The 13,000-nt window shown below is 45.5% G+C and overlaps 1 protein-coding gene across 9 annotated transcripts in view; it reads right to left on the bottom strand.

The window, feature by feature from the left end:
* LOC144935252 (NACHT, LRR and PYD domains-containing protein 3-like) overlaps positions 1–13,000 on the bottom strand; it is a 35,021-nt gene that overhangs the window by 3,184 nt on the left and 18,837 nt on the right. For 6 of the 9 annotated variants that reach the window (XM_078861815.1, XM_078861821.1, XM_078861817.1 and 3 more), the window contains one exon: positions 9,358–10,103. In XM_078861815.1, coding sequence (XP_078717941.1) covers positions 9,905–10,103 — 199 coding nt within the window. In that variant the 3' untranslated portion in view covers positions 9,358–9,904. Of the gene's footprint in view, positions 1–2,939; positions 3,251–9,357; positions 10,104–13,000 lie in introns of those variants that run through there. The other 3 variants (XR_013637280.1, XR_013637281.1, XM_078861820.1) reach the window with 2 other exon arrangements.

Genomic DNA, 13,000 nt, shown 5'->3' with positions numbered 1-13,000 from the left:
TAAACCCATGTTTATTTGCGATTGACTTTCCCTTCACAGATGTGTAATGTTGCAGATATGCAAGAAGTAAAATGACTCATGTGTGCGTATCGTTTGACCCAGTGTTGTGAATCCTATATCATTACATAAGGGAGCTGAGTGTCTTAGACTCTCAAAGCAACGTTTGACGTTGTACCAACTGTTGCTCATTAAACGGTCACAATTCTAACAATCCTGGCTCAGTGAGTGATGTTCACACAAATATAAATTGTAAAAAAACGTTTCAAATAATTAAAGGTCAAAATGCCATCGTGGCCAAAGTTGTTGATGGCGTCAATCCTTGCCAATGCGTTCTACTCCTCTGCGAGATCCTGCAGCTGCTGCGCAGGAAAAACGCAACTGTGATCCACCCTCAGTCTCCCCACCATCCGCTCTTAAGCCTTCCCGTTGTCACCAGACCACTCAAATGCCCATCTCGGCCATCTGATACGGCAGACCTCGCTTCGCCCCTCAAGATACGTTCCTGGGGAAGTGAGCGTGAATCGAATCTGCGCGAAAAGGGGTCGTTACACAATTGTTTACTACATGGGGATGCGTTCCCAACAATGTGATTTATTTCGTATGAGAAATACATGAGGGCTTCATTGGGGTATGAGTAATAGCGCTAATAATAATAAAATAATAAAGATGGTACTGCACTCACAAGTGCATTCTATTGCACTCCTACAAGGCAGCGGTGGGAGACGAGGTTGGAGCTTCTGCTGCACTCCCAATCAGGGGCACTCAGAGAACAGCTTCAGGACCTCCGTGATCTTAGTGATGCCCTCAGTCTACATTTGTGTGGTGAGGTTTATTGTAGGTGGAGCCTGAGACTAACCTGGTCTCGTGAGTTCTCACCTGGCTAAGCAAATCGATAAAAACATGCAATCGTCACTACGAATCGTCATGCCTACGTACGGCTCGAAAGAAGATCAGCATACATCATAGATGTATAGGAGGCGAGGTCTGGTTGACTCAAGAGCGTGCGTCGCTCTCATTGGCTGAATGATGGGGGAGAGGACGTTTTCTCAGCCACTGCTGCTGTGTTCTCACTCGTAAGCACTTTGTAGATGTTTTTATTTTAAAAAATTCGTTAAAAAGATTATCCAGGACAAAGAGCGCTATAATGGAGTCGCGCCGAGCGAAGTCTGCCTGTATTTCATTTGTTATAATGTACGATTCGTACATTGTGCTAAATCTAATTGAGCAACGTTGTTGTCAATGCATTACAGGCTCCAGATTCATTATGCGTGGCTGCTTGTCCAGAAGGAAGCAGGAAGGAATACGAAGCGGGGCAGCCTTCCTGCTGCTACAGATGTGTGCAATGCTCAGATGGCGAGTTCAGCAAGACTAAAGGTATTGCTGTGGATGCAAACACATTTGACCGTAGGCTTTACCCTTTCTGGCAATAAGTAATGTAAAAGGAGGCTGTCTCTGGTGTTGGCTAATCATTTCCAAGGACAATGCATACATTATTAGAAAAGCATGTTTTTTTTGCATGTTTCACAAAGTTGTATGGTTAATGCAGACTTGATGATGCCTTGCAATCGGTGTCTTTATTATTTGAACAACTTTACACCGGTGTTAAATGTGTAACTTGGTGCAGAATGTGAACATCAGCACTGGGGAGACAAAGGCGGCTGGGCGTGGTGCTGGCCACCCACCCCCTCTTGTGCCGTGTCGGCCTTCATAGGTGCCACTCGCTAATAGCGAGTACAGCAAACCCTTGCCCACTGCGGGAGTTACAATCTTCCAAATAGCTGCAATCAGCAAATCTGCAATCCGCAAACTCAAAGGCATTTTGGCAAAAATTAGGGGTTGGTTCACAGTTCGTTGTTCAACACCCCCTCCTTTTGTTCCCCTATACCAACCCAAACATTAAACAGGAAGTATTTTAATCTGGATTTAAAGCTTTCGTGACTGCAGCAATCCATACTCTTTGGTTCTTTCGGTAAAGTCACGAAGTTAGAAAATAATATATCACGACGTTTCGATCGCAACACAAGTAACCGTCATCAGGTGAGATAAACACAGCAGGGAAACTGCTGACAAAGGAGAAAGAGGTGCTACAACAAGAGGTTGTATAAGGTAGGAGGCAAGCTGCTGATGCAGGCTGCTTCTAAAGGGTAGAAACGGGCGTAGCGCAAGAGTCATAAACGACTGCTGAGCGTGAGACAAGGGGGGGGTCTTGCCTCTCACAGCGCAGTTGGCAGCGCCGCAGCTTGTGTTACACATAGACATGACATTAACTTGCTAATCCCCCTAATCTCTCTGCCTAATCTCTCCCATCAATATAGTGATAGTCTTCCACTAACACTGCTGTTGTGCCATATGCGGGAACGATACTCTTATGAGGCGACGGAAGCTCATTTCATGCTAATCTCTCTCCCTAATCTCTCCCCCGAATCTCCCCCATTAACACAACTGACGTGCTTGCGTATAGGGATGGAATTCCTTTCCAGCTCAGACCCCGCCTGCTTGTCCATCTCCACATATATAACTTCTTGTTGTTGTAACAGCTCTCTAGCTGGTTCAGCAGTTCCACTGCTAGATACAAAAAATTCCGCCTGAGGACGACCGCTTGTGTTGCGATCGAAACGTCGTGATATATTATTTTATTTTTCTATCTACGTGATTTTACCGAAAGAACCAAAGAGTAAGGAAGTATTTTGAATGTAAAATATGACGAATATTTATCGTGTTAAATGTAACTTATATGGTAAATGTATAGAGTAAAAAAACTGGGGACACCACGTGATCTGAGACCCGAGATGGGCCGCTTGGGAGACAAGACGGCTATAGGTGTGTCCTTCCGCAGCAGCAGCATTGCGAGTTACAATGCATACAGGAATCTCGCGGTCAACCGCGAATGATTGATCGGCGAACTGTACCTCAATAGATTTGGTGCGAAACAGCAAAAACCGCGATAGCTAAACCTGCAAGAGGGAGGGGTTTGCTATCCGTTGTTGTGACCTGCAAAGTGTGGTGGTCGGACGGAGTGTTGATGAGACCACACCATCAGTGCCCATGCCCTCTCACCGTTGTTGCTGTGTTCCGTTACAGACGCCAATAACTGCGTGAGGTGCCCTCCGGACTCCTGGTCAACGGGAACGCACACCGACTGCTTTGTTAAACCCGTGCAGTACCTAAAGTGGGACTCTGTCGAAGGGCTCATTCTTCACATTGCTGCGATCGTTGGCCTCTTTCTCACGTTCGATGTACTCTTCATTTTCTGCAAGTATAGAGAAACACCAATCGTAAAGGCGTCAAATTTCAAAATAAGCCTCATGCTATTGGTTTGTTTGTTCTGCAATTTCCTCTGCATCTACGTGTTTGTCGGCATACCAGAGCCCTGGATGTGCATTGCCCGCCAGCCCTTTTTTGGTGTCAGCTTCTCGTCCTGCTTGTCTTGCATCTTGGTCAAAACAATCTCAATGATAATTGCGTTCAAGCCCAGTCAAACCAGGAATGACACATTCCACAGACAAATGACACGCGCAGAAATCCCTATCGTAGCCGTGGTTATTGTCATAGAAGTTGCATTGTGCGTGGTCTGGTACTTCCTAGCGTCTCCGAGCGTATTTAGGAATGAGAACATCAAAGCCGACACAATCTTCCTGCAATGCAACGAAGGCTCTCCATTCAACTTCGCGTTTATTATCGCGTATTTGTACGTGTTGGCATTGATTTGTTTAATGCTATCATTCTTGGTACGCAAGCTTCCTAATAACTTCAACGAGGGCAAGTTCGTGATGTTCAGTGCCTTAACGTTCTTTATTGTGTGGATTTCATTCATCCCCGCTTACATTCTGAGTAACGAGCACAGGGTCGTTGTTGAGGTCATCTCTATCATTCTCTCTGGCTACGGAATCCTTATTTTTCTGTTCTTCCACAAATGCTACATCATTTTGCTTCAACCACAAAAAAATACAAGAGAGCATGTAGATAAACAGTTGATGAAATATATAAAAAGAGCGGAGGAATACGAGGTTGGAGGAACTGCTGCTAAGCCTCCAGTCCAGGTCACTTAGAGAACAGCTTCAGGACCTCCGTGATCTTAGTCATGCCCTCAGTCTACATTTGCGTGATTAGGTTTATTTTAGGTGGAGCCTGAGACTATCCTGGTCTCGCCTGGCTAAACAAATAGATTTTTAAAAATGTAATTATGACTACGAATCGTATTAATCGAATCGGGTCTGGTTGGCTGAGCGTGCGTTTTTCTCATTGGCTGAGAGAAAAAACCTAAGAATAGAATGATGGGGGTGGGTACGGTTCCTTGACCGGCACTGCTGTATCTTCTCACCGTTAGGCTTTTATTCTAAGTAAAAATCTGCTCCAGGACAAAGAGCCCTATGACGAATCAGCGTTTTATGGGGTCGCGCTAGGCGAGATCTGCCTGTATGTTCTATGATTCCATCTGCATGCATATGTAATCAAATAATTGTGGATGGGAGTTTTACAGTTGTACCATTTGGATGTATTTCATGCAATTCTAAGAATTTTGATATTTAGTAGTGTGATCATTTATCTAGAATTTTAAATGTTTGTCGGTTGAACTATATTCAATCATTTATTATACTTGTAATTCATGCAGTGTACCCATGAAGTTACATCTATTACTACACTTGTATAGCTATAGAGCATATTCTTTGGGTCTTTCGGTAAAGCCACTTAGAACAAAAATTAACAAAAAACTACGACGTTTCGATCACAACACAAGCAATCGTCATCACGAGAAAAAAATAAAGCTATAGAGCAGTTTGAATTTCCTGGTTGAAATATTGGCAAAATATTTGGTAAATGCATATGGTTTTTAAATCGTGAACCTGTAGTGATCTAACAAGAACAACCGCCATTCGCCACTAAGTGGCGGTGACGTCACCACGACGCTTGTGCCAGGCCATGTGCACCTTGAGGCCACGTAAAGTGTCGAACGCTCGCTGGCAGGTCACGGGGCAGACCCAGGTGCCACGGGTCGCAGGTTACTGAATAGAGTGTCTAACACCTCTACACATGCAAACACAGCTTGTTTGGCTGGATAGAGGCTAAACGGACATGGCACGAGCTAGAGGAGAGTTTAATTTGGAGCTTTCGTGAGTGCAGTAATTACTCTTTGGTTATTTCGGTAAAGTGACATATAAAGATAAAGTCATAAATTAAGTACTAGCATACGACGTTTCGATTGCAACACAAGCAATCATCATCATCAGGTATAAATGAAATAGAAACACAAATCTAGTATACTTAGAAATGTAATGAAATACATTTAACTGTGTCTGTGTCTTTCAAATTTCACACTTAAATTCTAATTTAGCAATCTTTGGAAGAACGTAATCAACCAGGCTATGCGTTGTGTGTTGACCGACCCTCTGTGTTGCATTGCATTACATTTCGAAAATTTGCTAGGTTTATTTGATTTAGTGTACTTTCTCTGTCTTCACTCGTTTTGTCGTTCTTATGTTCTACTCTCTCTGTGTGTCTCGGCTGTTGTCCCTCTCCCTCTCTGCTTTTGTCTGTTCTTCGTGCTTGTGTCTTGTCTCTCTTTAAAATTTCACACTTAACTTCTAACTTAGCAATCTTTGAAAAACGTAATCAACCAAGCTATGCGTTAATTGTGTGTTGACCGACTCTCTGTGTTGCATTACATTACATTTCGAAATTTTGCTAGGTTATTTAATTCAGTGTGTCTCTCTCCCTGTCTCCTAATTTTTTCAAGCTTTTGCACCGTACCACTCATTGACATGCTAATTTCTCTAACCCCTCCCTCTCTCTCCGCCCCCGCCCCCTCTCTCTATTTAAGGCCTCGACACAGAGGCGTGGTTTCTCTGTGTGCCTATGTTTGTCTCTATGTATCTCTGCGATATCTGTCTGCTTATATGTCTGTCTATATGTCTCTGGTTCTGTGTTTTATCTCTCTCTCAAATTTAGCATTCTCAGGAAGTACGTAATTAACCAGGTAGGGTGTTGACTGTAATGTTGTCCGACTCTCTGTTGTATTACATTACATTTCGAAGTATACTAGATTTGTGTTTCTATTTCATTTATACCTGATGATGATTGCTTGTGTTGCAATCGAAACGTCGTATGCTAGTATTTAATTTATTATTTTATCTTTATACGTGACTTTACCGAAAGAACCAAAGAGTAGAGGAGAGTTCATGGGCGAGCGAGTGGGTGGGTAAGTGAATGGATGGGTGAGTGGGTTGTTGGGTGGGTGGCAGCGGCGAGAGAAAAGATGGACTGATGTGGTATGGGAGGATGTGAAGTTGAATGGACTTGCCGAAGACTGGTATCAGCGGTGTCAAAATTGGTCTCTAAGGAGGAGGTTCGTGAAGGACGCTGGTGGGGATTTGGAGACAGTCTCCCTCCAAGAGGGTAGAGGAGTGATGCTCGCAAAAAGGAGCAGATAAAATTAAGCAAGTTGGCACAGTAGGGAGTAAATATAGTGCATTTTCCAGTCAACTCAGTCAATCTGTAATAAACCACGACGACGACAATCTGTAACTTGTGTCTTCTTTATTATTTATTCATTTCTTCACAGCTGGACAGCTCCAAGCTCTTCACTCTGACACGGCTGCACTCCCGTTCCCGCGCGGTTAGATGTTTTCGCTCGCGCCAGCTCACTCACACCCTCTCCCAAGCGCCCCTGTCAGGCGGCCTGCAAGGAGGAAGCCTCCGGCCCGCCACGTGGCCGCTGGCGTTCCGGATGCGCGAGACGTGGTCCCGCTCCTTGACTCCACACACTGACCCTAAGTCCTTTCCGGCTTTCCCTTATATCCCCTGACCTACGTCACCAAGCCCCGCCTACAGCCACACCCCCTCACGACCCTTCTAGATGGTTACTCCCCAGAGCCTTTAAGCTCCGCCCTTAACTTCGGCTCATCCCTCTGATGGGTTGATGGCCCAGGCGGCGGAGCCTATCCCACTGATCGGCGATCGTCGGTGAACTCTCGTATTACAAATCCATCTGGGTCTGTCCCCTGACCTGTCAATAAGCCTTCGACTCTTCACGTGGCCTTGGAGTGTACCTGGCCTGGTACAAGTGTAGTGGAGTAACGCGCGCGGGGTCTGCAAGTGGTGTGCACGCACTCAGGTGCGGAGAGAGACAGCAACCAGAGGTGACCAATTAAGATGCATAGCGGTGATTGGCTGGCTGCAAATGCAGACACGGTGTAAGCGTCTCGGGGTCTGGAGATTGAGGCATAGCAGCGGAAGCCACGGGCGTGAGGCGACGGGAGGTCGCCAGCTTAATTAATGAGTTAATGAGTGAGGGGCTATAAGGCGTTGTGCGGAGACACGCGGGGGAGTTGTGAGTTGGGTTGGTTGGAGTGAAGACAAGTCCGGGCCCTCTCAGCACACCGCGTCCTCTCCAGCGGGGATGCCTGGTCCCCCGCTGGAGGCAAGGGCGAGGATGGAGGAGCGAGGGTAGACAGGCTAGCAGTGGAGAAGCTAGCAGAGTATTTGGCGAATGGCTAGCAGTGGAGAAGCTAGCAGAGTTTATAGGCTAGCAGTGGAGAAGCTAGCAGAGTATATAATAATAGGCTAGCAGTGGAGAGGCTAGCAGAGTGTACGGTGGGAAGCTACCAGAGTGTATAGCGATAGCAGCGGAGAGGCGAGCAGAGAGAGAGCGGAGCGAGTGAAGCGTGGCAGGCGAGCAGCGCAGGCGGGAGAGAGTTGCGATGGAGTCACGTGGTGTTGAACACAAGGAGTTCTGTTGAATAAAAGTGACACAGGAGAAAAAGAAAGGTGTCTGCGTGAAATAAAAACACTACACAAGTGCCGTGGTGGCGAATGTCAGCCATTGTTGTTAACCTGTATTGATCAAACGATGATCTCATTATCATAGTTGGTTAACAATGGAGTATGCATTTGTGGACACCAAAGTAACAACATGCAATGCGAGTTTTATTTTTACATCTGACAGCCAATGGAGCATTGCTTGATCATTCCTGAACCAGCAAACTTCGCTTTCCAACGTTGTGGTAATAAAGCATCCTATGTTGTCTTTGCGTTTCAGAGTATGGAATTGAAGCCTTTTGTTCCAACATCAAACTAATTGTACCTTAAGTATGAATTACATGCAGTGCAATACACCACAGTTTACAATGACCTATTCCAATTTAAACTGTTACTGTTTTTTTTGGTCTTAAGACATTTTGGGTTAAATATATGAATCTCTCTTAATCCTCATGTAAATACAGCAAACCCTTGCCCATCGCAGGGGTTGTGTTCTTGAAAATAGCGGCAATTGGAAAATCCACGAACCTCAAACTCAAAGGCATTGTGGGGAAAACTCGGGGGTAGGGTTCACGGTTTGTAATACGACACCTCCTTTTGTTTTACGTTACCCTACCAACCCAAACATTACACAGCAAGTATGTTGATTGTAAAATATTATTTGCTAGTGTCAAATATAGTGCACAGTACTGTACACATATCCGTGTACAGTAGTGTACAGTACACTAATGGAAGATAAATCGTGGGTGCTGAACCGCACTGGAAGCTGGGAACACCACGTGACCTGGGTCCCGCGATGGGCCGCGTGGGAGGCAAGACGGAGACACAAGACGGGACACGTGGTGGTGGTGGTGGTCCGCAGCAGCAGCAGCATCGTCACCGCGAGCAGTGCAGTTACAATGTGAACAGGAATCCGGCGGTCAACCGTGAATGGTCAAGCCGCCACAGGGGCGTAATCGGCGAACTGTACCTCAATAGATTTGGTGCGAAACCACAAAACTGAAATAGCTAAACCCGAGAGAGAAAATGGTTTGCTGTAATATGTTTTACAACGGTGTGAGATCACATTTAATGTAGATCTTCCAGAGTTGATTAGCACACTACTTGTTTGAACGAGCTTGGTTAGACCAGGTATAAATATTACATATTGTGACAAACATGTCCATACATTCTTAAAATAAAAAAAATCACCCCTTCAGTTGATATGACTTTGTGGGGCCTGATACTAGATGCCCTGCCGAAACACCAACACGCTCTACTTTAAACCTTCAGGACCAGGAAGACCACATTGGCTAACTGGGAAGATCATGAACCCTCCTCGTGAAAACAGTGGCGCAACACTCTTTAAGCCCAAGCAGGTATTGAGTACTTAAGCCACAAGCTTAATGGGAGGGAACGGGAGTTTGAGACCAGGTGATCCCTCCTTCCTACGGAGCCTAACATGAGGGGCGTGGGCGAAGAAGTCTGGAGATGGGGATGGGTGTAAAGAGGGGATCTTTGAGCGGTGGGAGGTTAGTGCTTAAGTTTCATATGGCACGTATGTTTTTATTTGTAGGGATTAATTTGCTCCCCCCTGTTTCCCCCACTCCCCCGGCCCCTGGTCTTTCCTCAATATGTTAGTTACCTTTCCCCTTCCCCCTTTGCCCTCCCCATACAAATCTCCACGTCCCTGCACGTGGTCCCCACTTGGGTGGGGCAGCGAGCCCAATCCACCCTTCCATTTGTACGATCCTGCTGCGCCGAATTAGAGTTGCTGTTGGCAGAGTTTATGTTCCCTTCTGATGGTGATTGGCGTATTGTACCGGGCTCGTGTTGTGTTGCAATAGAAACATTTAAAAAAATCTACAAAAATATGCTATGACTTGTCTATTCTGGGCTGGTGGCTCCTCGCAATGGCAAGGTTGGGAGTTTGAATCCTGGTTTGGCGTTGACTCAATCCATCATCCCTCTAGGGTCTCTAAGATGAGTACCACTTTGTGGGGAAGTGAACAGTGGTTGTCCTTCATAGACTCGACCCCACCATAGGAATGTGGAATATCCACCATTGGCTCAAAGGTGTATAAATAGAAGATGACCACCGCCTCAATGCTAATTTGAGCAGCAGATCACTGACTTTTCTGCATGCTGGCTTGAAGCAATATGTGGAACGTTAGACGTCAGCTGGTGCCTTCAACATCGCCGCATTTGAATCGTTCCCCACGTTATAATCATTCACCGAGGTGTCATGCGATTGAGGGACTCTCACTGATGCTGGCGCCGGTCCAATCAGCTGAATGTAGAGCTGCCCTGTCTGCTCCATGTCCTTCAGTCTGGAATTACCTTCTGGGCTGAATTTATTGTCAATTAACCTGCAATGGAGAAAGGGGATGCATGTGAGTGGACATTCCATTAAATTAAGTGAACTGAACTAGGTGTCAGCATGTAAAAATTATACCCATGTGACAGAAGGAGATTAGATTAGAGCCAATGTTGCCATGGGAAAGCCAGCATTGAGGAAAAACACAATACTGCTCACAAGTATTCTTTGGGTCTTTCGGTAAAGTCACGTAGATAGTTTCAAAGTAAAAACTACGATGTTTTGATCACAACACAAGCAGTCGTCATCAGGAAAAGGGGGTAGCTTCTAAAGACAAACTGTTTATAACGGTTTAAAATGGGCGTAGCCCAAATGTCAGCAGCATGGGTGGGGCAGCTAATGTTAATGTAAGTGAAGTGACATCGCGGGATGTCATGCTGTGCCAGCCATAGAGAGGCACGGCGTGCGATGTAATGACATCGCGGACACCACGATGATGTGGGTTTAGTACCGGCCCTAGAGGGGCTCGGTGAGCGCTGGTTGCTAGCGTCAGGTGGCACCACGCTTGGCGTGCAGTGCCAGCCCTACAGGATAGGGTGTGGGTGTGCCGGTGTTACTAAAGGCCATGGCACTCTGGTTGACCCGAGAGGACACGTGACCGGTTAAGTCTACAAAGGGGCCCCAAGTGGGGGCTAGGGGTGGTCACGTGGTCCGGGTCCAGATCCTGCTCAAGGATTCTGGAAGGTGGTCGTGGCCAAGGAGGGAGCCAGCCGCGCCGCAGAGGATATAAGCCGGGTTCCCCAGAGGGACTGGCGTTGTTGTTCACCTTGAAGAAGCCTTCGTCTACGTCCAACGTTCTACCGAGTCTCCAACACGTGGACCTGGACCCGAGCTGTGGTCCGGTCCGTTGTAGCTATTTATGTTATAATTGGTGTAGTTAGCCTGGTGGTCACCACCATAGGTTGTTATTCTGTTAAGGGGCAATTATCCCGTGTGTTGATGTTAAATAAATGTGTTGCCTCCAAGAGGGCTGCCAGGTAAAAATTAGCATGTTAATGTAAGATCGGTGAGCGGCCTCCACGACGAGCGTGCTGTTCGTGAACACAAGGCAGATCTGAAAAACGGTAGGAGCAATACCTTGGCCGTGGCTGATCATTGTTTTAATTCAGTGGGCTCACACGATATTGATATCTCTAAGACGAAGGTACTTTGCAAACCCACTGGCTATCAACAAATATTTGTTCATGAAGCCATCCATATATACAGACAGACAAAATTTAAACCGAGAAGATGGGTACAAACTTAGCAATCATTGGAAGGATGTTATCAACCAGTTTAAGTCATAACTGGCTGTGATGTTCTCATCCTACCACCTTCCGATGTTAATTGTTATTTTCGGCTCTGCGATTTTACATTAACAGGTTCAATTTCTCACATCAACACAGCCACCTTCGCGCGCAGTACCTCGATGTGGCAGTGGCTCTGCGATCTTACATTAACATGCTAATCTCTCACATTAACACGCTAATCTCTTACATTAACATGCTAACCACTCACATTAACATGCTAACCACTTAATTAACATGCTAACCTCTCACATTAACATGCTAACCTCTCACATTAACATCGCCACCTCAGCGCGTTCGCCGTGGAGGCTGCTCACTGATCTTACATTAACATGCAAATGTTTACCTGGCAGCCCTTTAATTGGTGGAAACCCACCGCCATTGCGGTCGCTGCTCATCACTTACATTAACATCAGCTGCCCCACCCATGCTCTGACATTTGGGCTACGCCCATTTTAAACCTTTATAAACAGTTTGCCTTTAGAAGTCAACCCCCTTTTCCTGATGACGACCGCTTGTGTTGCGATCGAAACGTAGTTTTTTGTTATTTTTCTTTGAACCTATCTACGTGACTTCACCGAAAGACCCAAAGAATATGAATTCCTGCAGCCACGAAAGCTTTAAGTCGAGATGTAACTGCTCAGAAGATGAAAGAGCATAGCTCATGAAGAGACTCATGGAGATCCCAGTATGGAGTGTATAGGAAACCCTTGCCCATCACGGGAGTTACGTTCTTGAAAATACCAGCAATTGGCAAATTCGCGATCTGCAAGCTCAAAAGCATTACAGGGAAAACTTGAGGTTTGGTTGACGGTTCGTAATACGATACCGCTTCCTTTTATTAGATGTTACCCTATACCAAACCAAACATTAAACAGGAAGTATTTTGAATGTAAAATATGATTAATATTATATTCTTTGGGTCTTTCGGTAAAGTCACATAGATAGGTACAAATTCATAAAAATAATAAATATTTAATATTATTATAATACATATTTTATATTATTATTATTATTATTTTGCTTAATTTGTACCTATCTACGTGACTTTACCGAAAGACCCAAAGAATATGAATTCCTGCAGCCACGATAGCTTTAAGTCATGATTAATATTTTTGTAGCATTAAATCTAACTTGTACAGTAAATGTATAGTTTTTTTTAAATTAAGTGTATACGACTGTACACTACAAGAAAAAAATCGCGACCGACTGAACCTCACTGCCTCCTCACTGGAGACTGGGAACACCCCGTGACCTGGGACCCGCGATGGGCCGCTTGAGAGACAACATGGGGATATAAGACGGCACGTGTGTTATAGCAGCAACATCATCATTAGCTTGAGCAGTGCAGTTACGTTGCATACAGGAATCTTGCAGTCAATCGCGAATGGTCGAGCCACAGAATGAGACAAATGTATATCGTGTACACTATTGTACATGTTTACGTGTACAGTGGGCTCATGAGGTTGTTGTCTACAGCAAGAGATACAAACGTGGACTCTCGACACACAAGTGACGCACACAAAGATGCCGTAAAAAAGACTGAGGAAGAGCAAGGCACGCCGTGTATCACTACTACAGTCGCAGTACTACAGTACCAGCT

Source organism: Lampetra fluviatilis, chromosome 12 (genome assembly GCF_964198595.1).
Source record: "Lampetra fluviatilis chromosome 12, kcLamFluv1.1, whole genome shotgun sequence".
Classification (NCBI taxonomy): Eukaryota; Metazoa; Chordata; class Hyperoartia; order Petromyzontiformes; family Petromyzontidae; genus Lampetra; species Lampetra fluviatilis.
This window is presented reverse-complemented; position numbering and strand designations above follow the sequence as displayed.